This window comes from Salmo salar, chromosome 04 (assembly GCF_965601325.2).
Source record: "Salmo salar chromosome 04, fSalSal1, whole genome shotgun sequence".
NCBI classification, from domain to species: Eukaryota; Metazoa; Chordata; class Actinopteri; order Salmoniformes; family Salmonidae; genus Salmo; species Salmo salar.
Window position 1 is genome coordinate 24,432,951 of NC_138294.1, and position 8,939 is coordinate 24,441,889.

Sequence of the window (8,939 nt, forward strand, 5' to 3'; positions counted from 1 at the left end):
ATATGTTGCCAGAGTCCATCTCTGTGGTGTAAGAACAAAACGGATCATTGCCAGTCTCTAACGCGTCACCTGAGTCCCGATGGGAATGAACCATCCTAGGGCTCGGGTTACCGTAAAGTAAATACTCTGAGCTGGGAGCAGGAGGACAGCGCAGTCGCTCCAGCCTCAGTCTCTCTGGGTCTGATCTATGGTCAGATCCTGTGTGTAAGAGCCCGAGTGTTACAGTTAAAGTCTCTGATTTGAGGACGGCGTTCGGCGTTCCACTGACCTCCGTGATGCTGCGTCGGGTCCTGGCCTGGGGCGCTGTGGCGGTGGCGAGGTGCTCCGTGGCTACAGGGGGCGTCACTCCTGCCGCTGCTCCAGTCTCGATGTCTCTGCTGTGTCGTGGGTCCTCCACTCTTTCAGACCCTTTCTGCTTGACCCCAGGACCTGCAGCCTCTGCATCTGCTGACTGACACAAGAAGAGAGGAGGTTATTATCGGTATATGAGTTGAATTGGATAACAAAGTCTCACAAGCTCCCCTATGGAAGATAAATAAGAATGTACATGTAAGCAAGTGAATAGCTGAGGGGAGCCTTTCTGAAATAAATGGGCCACATTTAATGTACTGTAATTTCTTCGATGCTACACTATTACACTAACCTCTATCACAATAACATGCTGGGTTGAGGTTCCACTCCCCTCATCTATAGCTATGGGTTGGTCATCTCTCCACGCGTTGTGTTCCGCTGGCTTCACAAAGCTCCTGTGGCCTTCAGTGGGATGTCCTTCACCTAAGAGAGTGATTGGGGGAAAGATGGTGGTTAAGTGAATTACTACTGTCAATGCTCAACGCTATGTTGTACACTATTGACACCGTCTACAATTGGCAAGAATGTAAGCAGGGCTGGACTATCGCATCTAGGGACCTGGGGCACCTACAGTGGGCTCTGAAATTACTGACACCCTTGATAAAGATGAGCAAAAATGACTGTATAAAATAAATCATTCAAATACTGAGCTACATTGTATGCAAAAAAAAAGAGGAAATTATATTATTTTATACTAATACAATTGCTCAGAGAACGATATTTTGTTTACCATCCCTGTTTTCAATACCTTTCAATACTTTACCTTGCGAGGATAATGGCATGGATACTTTTTCAAAAATGTTTTCTGAGCTGGAGAACACATTGGGAGGAATCTTACACCATTCCTACATACAGAATCCTTCCAGATCCTGGATATCCTTCATTTGCGCTTATGGACTGCCCTCTTCAAATCAAACCATAGGTTTTCAATGGGTTTCAAATCCAGAGACTGAGATGGCCATTGCAAAATTTAGATTTTGTGGCCAATTAACCATTTATTTGTGGATTTTGATGTGTGCTGGATGATCCACTTGCCGCCGAGTTTCAGCCTCCTGGCAGAGGCAACCGGGTTTTTGGCTGAAATCCTGGTACTGGGTCATGATGCCGTTGATATTAACAAGGGCCCCAGGACCAGTGGAAGCAAAATAGCCCCATAACATCAAAGATCTACCACCATATTTTACAGTAGGTATGGGGTTGTTTTCTACTAATTTCGACGCCAAACCCACCCCTTAACCAGCATGGTTACCACAGCATTCTGCAGCGATACGCCATCCCATCTGGTTTGCGCTTAGTGGGATTATCATTTGTTTTTCAACAGGACAATGACCCAACACACCTCCAGGCTGTGTAAGGGCTATTTGACCAAGAAGGAGAGTGATGGAGTGCTGCATCAGATGGCCTGGCTTCCACAATCACCCAACCTTAACCCAATTGAGATGGTTTGGGATGAGTTGGACCACAGAGTGAAGGAAAAGCAGCCAACAAATGCTCAGCATATGTGGAAACTCCTTCAAGACTGTTCGAAAAGCATTCCAGGTGAAGCTGGTTGAGAGGATGCCAAGAGTGTGCAAAGCTGTCATCAAGGCAAAGGGTGGCTACTTTTAGAAAATATAATATATTTTGATTTGTTTAACACTTTTTTGGTTACTACATGATTCCCTATGTGTTATTTCATAGTTTTGATGTCTTCACTATTATTCTACAATGTTGAAAATAGTACAAATAAAGAAAAACCCTGGAATGAGTAGGTGTGTCAAAAATGTTGACTGATACTGTATTTTAAACAATTGGATCCAATGAACTGAGCAGGCTGGGCTAACATGCTTATATCCTTGCTTGGACTTTCTGAATATGTGCATTAATTTAGAATACTGCGCTGTTATTATTTCTATTAATATGATCGATTATTGTTATTATTTTTTCTGACTGTTTTCCATGTTATTTGGTTAGTTCTCTTAAAAAGCGCCCTCATAGATATGCAATAGACCTACGGGGCTTTGAATGTGTTAGTGAAGGGTGGCAGTATTGAATTATGTTATCATGGGACTGCCCATATTTCCCTCTGGCCTACGCCAATTGGCGGCCAAGGGTCTCCCTGAGTCATGAGTCAGGGAGATGGTCTGATGGTCTTGGGCCTAGACCTGGGGGGAGGTTTTAGTGGGTGGAATATTAGGACAATTGGAGGTTTACAAAGTTGCAGCTACAGTATGCTTAACAGTGCAAATATTATGGTACAGCTATATGGACACTTAATCATCATGGTGCTTTTTAATGGTAAGTTTACAAACATCGGTTGTGGTAAGTATAATTGAAACTTGGTCATCATTATGGTAAGTGGGGAAATAAGTATAGCCAGTTACAATTGTAATGGCTTAGCAGATCACAAAAAAAGAAGACACATTTCTACCTGGCTAAAAGAGAAAGAATATAATATATATTGTTTACAGGAAACTCAATCTACAAATATAGATGAGGTTGGGTGGAAAAAGGACTTGGAGGGAAAAATATTTTTGTCATGGGCAAAGAAACTCAAAAGGGGTGATTATACTAATTAATAAAAAATGTAATCCGATTGTTCACACTGCAAACAGATCCTCAAGGAAGACGGATTATTTTAAATATGCTATTGGACCAAAAACAGATCTGGTTAATTAATCTCTATAGGGGCAAAATAATGATGATCCACAGTCCTCGAAAATATATAATAATCTATTGAGCTCACAAGCAACGAATTAATCTATTATTATGGTGGGAGATTATAATACGGTTTTAAGTACCTCAATGGATCAAAAAGGAAATCGCACTACAAACTATCACCCTCAAGCACTTAAGGAGATCACAAATATCATGGATAAATTAGAACTAGTGGATAAATGGAGGCTGAAAAACCCTGACCTAGTGAGATATACACGGGGAGGCTTAATCAATCTAGCCGTCTTGATTACTTCCTGGTCTCATTCTTGCAGGCATCAAAAGTTACAAAAAAAAAGTGTTAATAGGAGACCGAATGCGATCGGACCACCATCTAAATTGGCCTCCATATAACCCTTACAGAATTTCCACGTGGGCGGGGATATTGGAAATGTAATCAAAGATTATTGGATGAAAATGTGTTCTTAATTAACTAAGACAAAATAATTCATAATAATAAGATCCCCTTATTATATGGGACACTTTTACATGTACTTTTAGAGGCCTTTCAATACAATACAAATCAAAAGCAGGTTAGGTCAAAAGAGATTAGACTAATAAAGGAAATAGTGGAAATAACAGCGCAGGTAATGGAAACTGCTCTATAGAGGTACAAAATAGGTTAGAGGAAAAACAAAAACTATTGGAGGTTCTTATTCAAGAACAATCAAGTGTAATGTATTACAAAAATAAAGCGAATTGGATGGAAAATTGTGAAAAATGCACACATTTTTTATTGAATCTTCAACATAGAAATGCTACCAAAATGAATTTATAGGATCTCATTACAAATGATGGAGTCATCCATGACTCACCAAATTATATTTTGAAAGAGGCAAAATATTTTAATTAATGTTTTCTTTTCAGTCTTCTCCATTTCCACTGAATGATGTTAACTGTAAGGATTTCTTTCCTAATAATAATGTAAAATTAGCAAATTTACAGAAAGACCTGTGTGAAGGCCAATGTACAAAAGAGGAACTGTTTGAGGCAATTAAATATTTTAAATCTGGATAAACACCAGGGCTTGACGGTATACCAGTAGAGGTTCATCATTACTTTTTGATGTACTCAAATATAATTTTTTTGCATGTTTTAATTAATCCTATAAAAATGTTAGACTTTCAGGTACTCAATAAGGTCTGATTTTATTACTACTAAAACAGGACCCAGGTGGTAAGTATAAAGATCCAGTCAATTTAAAAAACTGAAGGCGTCTTATACTTCAATGTTGTGATGCGAAAATCCTGCCGAAATGCAGAGCACATAGAATAAAAAATGTTTTAACAGATATTGTTCATCCAGATCTGATAGGTTTTTTACATGGACGATATATTGGAGATAATATATGACAATTACTTGAAACAATTGAACATTATGAAACATCAAAGATACCAGGCCTGGTCTTCATAATGGTTACTTCTCAGGAAGTATTTAGCTTTTAAGAGGAGTAAAACAAGGCTGACTGTTGTCTCCATATTTATATACACTGCATGCACAATTATTAAGCAAATTGTATTCCTCGGGATTAATTTTATTGTTGAACAAACACAATGCTCTCAGTCAATCCAAAATGTTATTGAACCTCAAACCTGAATGTTTAACAAAAGGAAAAGTGAGTTTTGTCTTTCTCAGGGAAATATATAAGTGTGCACAATTATTAGGCAACTATTAGTGTGCAGAATTAATAGGCAACTAAATTACAAAAATAATTTCTCTCAACTCACTTGTTTATTCTCAATTTTTAGAGTAAGTGTAACAGATAACTAACACAAAATGACAATTATATAACATTTTTGGCCATTCAAAAATATTCAGTGACCAATATAGCCACCCTTATTTTCAATAACTGCCATGAGCCTTTCATCCATGGAGTCTGTCAGTTTCTTGATCTGTTCACGATCAATTTTCGCTTGAAGCAGCAACCACAGCCTCCCAAATGCTGTTCAAAAAGGTGTATTGTCTTCCATCACTGTAAATCTCACGTTTGAGAAGGGCCCACAAGTTCTCAATAGGATTTAAGTCAGGTGAGGAAGGGGGCCAGGTCATTATTCAGGCATCTTTGAGGCCCTTGCTGGCTAGCCAAGCAGTGGAGTACTTGGATGCATGTGATGGATCATTGTCCTGCATAAAGATCATGGCCTTCTAGAATGCTGAGGACTTCTTCCTGTACCACTGTTTGACGAAAGAATCTTCCAGAAACTGGCAGTAGTTTGGGAGTTGAGTTTCAGTCCATCTTCAACCCGAAAAGGTCCAACTACCTTATCCTCAATGATAGCAGCCCATACCAGTAACCCTCCTTCACCTTGCTGGCACCTGACTCAAAGTGGTACCCTGTGTCCATTACTGATCCAGCCACGGGCCCATCCATTTGGTCCATCAAGAGTCACTTTCATTTCATCTGTCCATAAAACCTTTGAAAAATCTGTCTTCAGGTATTTCTTTGCCCAATCTTGACGCTTCAACTTGTGAATCTTATTCAGTGGTGGTCTTGTTTCAGTCTTCTTGACCTTGGCCATGTCTCTGAGCACTTGACACCTTGTACTTCTGAACACTCCAGGTAGGTTGCAGTTCTGGAATACGGTGGCACTGGAGGATAATGGGTTCCTGGTAGTTTGACGTTTAATTCTTCTCAAGTCTTTTGCAGTTAATTTGCGCCTTTTCTTCCCCATGCGTTTTTTGCGCCCCAGTTGACTATTCGCAACAGAACGTTTGAATGTCCAGTGGTCACACCTCAATAGTTTAGCAATTTAAAGAGTGTCGCATCCGTCTGAAAGGCATTTTACATTTTTGTCTTTTCAGTGTCAGTTAAATTTCTTTTTTGGCCCATTTTACCTCAGGTAATGAGGCTGCCTAAAAATTAGGCACACCTTGATATAAGGTGTTATTCACTTTCGCCACACCCTCCCTCATTACACAAATACATATCACCTGAAAATGATTAAATCCAATAAGCATTCAAGTTTATATGGTTTGGAGTTCGAAAATGTGAATAGAAACAATGATAAGATCAGAATACTCACTTGCCTAATATTTGTGCACGCAGTGTACTACAGTATCCCAGCAGCACTTCCCTTCCCTCTTTTTTCTACACATTTACTCATGTTCTTATGTTGATTCAATTTAAGTCCAGGTTACATTTTGTAACATGGAATATCAAGAGTAATGCAGTCATCTCCTGATAAATGAGTGAGTGAATGCATGTGTTTATGTACATAATGCATATACTTAAACGCAGACTCGGTGATATGACGTGACCACAAACAGTAGTGTGAACCACCCTCCAAGATCTCACTTTTAATTACATTTTCTACAGCTACTGTTATTGTCATGTTGGTTAATCTAATCTGTAAAGAACTTGTGCTTGCCATATCATCTTGGGCACAGTGAGATACACAGATGCGCTACATACACTAACACTGCAAACACTCCCAAAAAGCGAAGAGCAGCTGTGCCTGGACTTTGCAATCTCCTTCTTCAAGTCCCCCTTCCGACACTGGCTGCCTATCGAGGGCAAGTGACGGGCAGAACCACCCGTAGCACCCACCTCCTTTCTATCCCACATGCCAGAAGAGATATAGCAATAACAACAAAAATCACCCATACCCTATTTCTGCCAACTCTGAGGAGTCTCATTCATACTTTTGTTTTCTCAACTAAATGGTGTTTTATTGTTTGTTTCGATGTTAGCCTATACCCATATATTTCAGTCTTGAACTGCCATGTGGGTCTATTAAATAAAATAAACAAGTTCATGACACATCTGTTGCACAAAATTAGAAACCTTTTACATTTTTTCTATAATTATTGCCAGGTTGGTTTTCACAGGCTGTTCATTTAATGAATCAATTAGGTTAATTAATTGTTGTGAATCCCTTTTTGGTATTTGTGATTTCAACATTATTCAACTGTTTGTTATGTCTTGTATTATATACAACCACAAGTGTACTACTGTAGTACTGAGCTATGCCTATGCCACGTGGTGGAGGAAGGGAGACAGGAAAAAAATATCATAATAGGACTAATGAAAGCATACTTTAGTGTAAGACAAGACAAGGGGAGGGAAGCTCAAAATAAAAACATGCCAGCCAGATGAGCCAGTGTATGAATTGAATTGCACATGAATGAATTGATAATAGCTGCATAGGAGCTCACTTGGCGATCTGAAAGCTAAGTTAGTGTGGAGTTTCCACGTTTTTATGTTGTTGCTATTTTGAATCGTATAACTTTTTTTTGCAGGGTAACTGTCACGGAAATCAGCTTTGTTTACATACCGGGGATGAAAAGAACAGTTTTGGCTGTAATGAACTCCAAAACTGAACGCATTAGCCCATCACACCATTGATATAGCAATGGACGCTGACAACTAATTGAATGCTATTACGACGCAGGGGTGGACACATTTTGGCAAGTGGACAGTATTTGTCATGACAGGCCATCAACCTTAAAACGTTTGGGGGGGGGGGGGGCAGTTGCCAGTTCGGTAATCCGGCCGTGGGATGTAAGGTAATACTACTCATTACTTATTGATACACTATTTATTGATTATGTTCCATGCATCACATTATTTTATTCAGTGTGACAATAGGAAATTCAGTAAATCAAGAATCTGGTTAGAATTTGCTAAAATAATTTGCTCTTAATTGACCTGCCTGATAAAATCAAAACTGCACGATAGCTAGCTACGTACTTAAGTGTTCAGGGGAGGTATTGAATACTACTATCCAAAAACTGACCAAGACCCAATTCTGGGTAACACGTCTCAACACATGCGCATATGGAAACGGGGCGACTGGCTCTGCAGCCTTGGCCATCTGCTAAATGTACCTCTTGCCATTCCTCTGTATCGGTCGAGGATCTTGACACTATTCGGGCTGGCGGGGACGCGCTCTCGCATTGTCCTCTCTGCGCGCTCCCGTGCCACCTTCAGTTCTACTTGCTGTAGTTTCCTCCGCAATGTCCTGTTTTCTTTCTGGCTTTGAGTTATTTCCAAACGAAACACTGCATAGTCGTCGTCTACGAGTTTACAGATTTCTGCAACGGCTGCATTCGCTAACACCTCCATGATGGAGGCTATTTGAGTGTGAAAAACCATAACGTTACTGTTACAGTTAGCCATTGTTAGCTAATGTTAACCAGATAACATCTATCAACCAAGTTCTGTCTCCAACGCGAATTAAACACTACCTGGGGTAAGTATGTGATGCTGTGCAGCTAAATGAGTCATATTTTAAGTTCCAGGGTAATAATAATAATTGTCTAAATAACAACAATAAAAACGCTAACGTAGAAACTGTTCTTAGTCACTTCACTTCCGTTTACACTGAAGGGAAATGATCTTATTGGTTGGCGTCATAGTCTAAAGGGTGTGGTTAAATGGAAAAGTATGCGCTCTATTCTTTTAAATACGGTACTGCTTATTACATCAAATCTATGATCTGTATCAAGCTGAGAGCAGACTTCTTTAGAAAGAATAGAGTAGAAAATAATGACTTAATTCCATTTACATCACCTCAGTATTTGATTTATTATGGATCCCCATTGGCAGCAGCTACTCTTCCTGGGGTCTGGCAAAATTAAGGCAGTTATACAATTTTAAAAACATTACAATACATTCATAACAGATTTCACAACACACTAAGTGTGTGCCCTCAGGCCCCTACTCCACTATCACATATCTACAATACGAAATCCATGTGTACAGTGCATATGTTATCATGTGTGTGTATGCATATGTCTGTGCCTATGTTTGTGTTGCTTCACAGTCCCCATTGTTCCATAAGGTGGATTTTTTAAAATCTGTTTCTACTGCTTGTATCAGTTACCTGATATGGAATAGAGTTCCATGTAGTCATGGCTCTGTGTAGTACTGTGCGTCTCCCATAGTCTGTTCT

At 39.6% G+C, this 8,939-nt stretch overlaps 1 protein-coding gene across 1 annotated transcript in view; it reads right to left on the reverse strand.

Moving 5' to 3' along the window:
- Nucleotides 1-8,362, reverse strand: part of LOC106602403 (uncharacterized) — a 37,887-nt gene extending 29,525 nt beyond the window's left edge. The window contains exons 1-3 of the mRNA XM_014195015.3: nucleotides 7,873-8,362; nucleotides 644-774; nucleotides 269-451 (exon numbers count right to left, since the gene is read on the reverse strand). Of these exons, the coding sequence (XP_014050490.1) occupies nucleotides 269-451; nucleotides 644-774; nucleotides 7,873-8,164 (606 nt within the window). The 5' untranslated portion in view covers nucleotides 8,165-8,362. The remainder of the gene's footprint in view (nucleotides 1-268; nucleotides 452-643; nucleotides 775-7,872) is intronic.
- Between the last annotated feature and the right edge of the window lie 577 nt (nucleotides 8,363-8,939).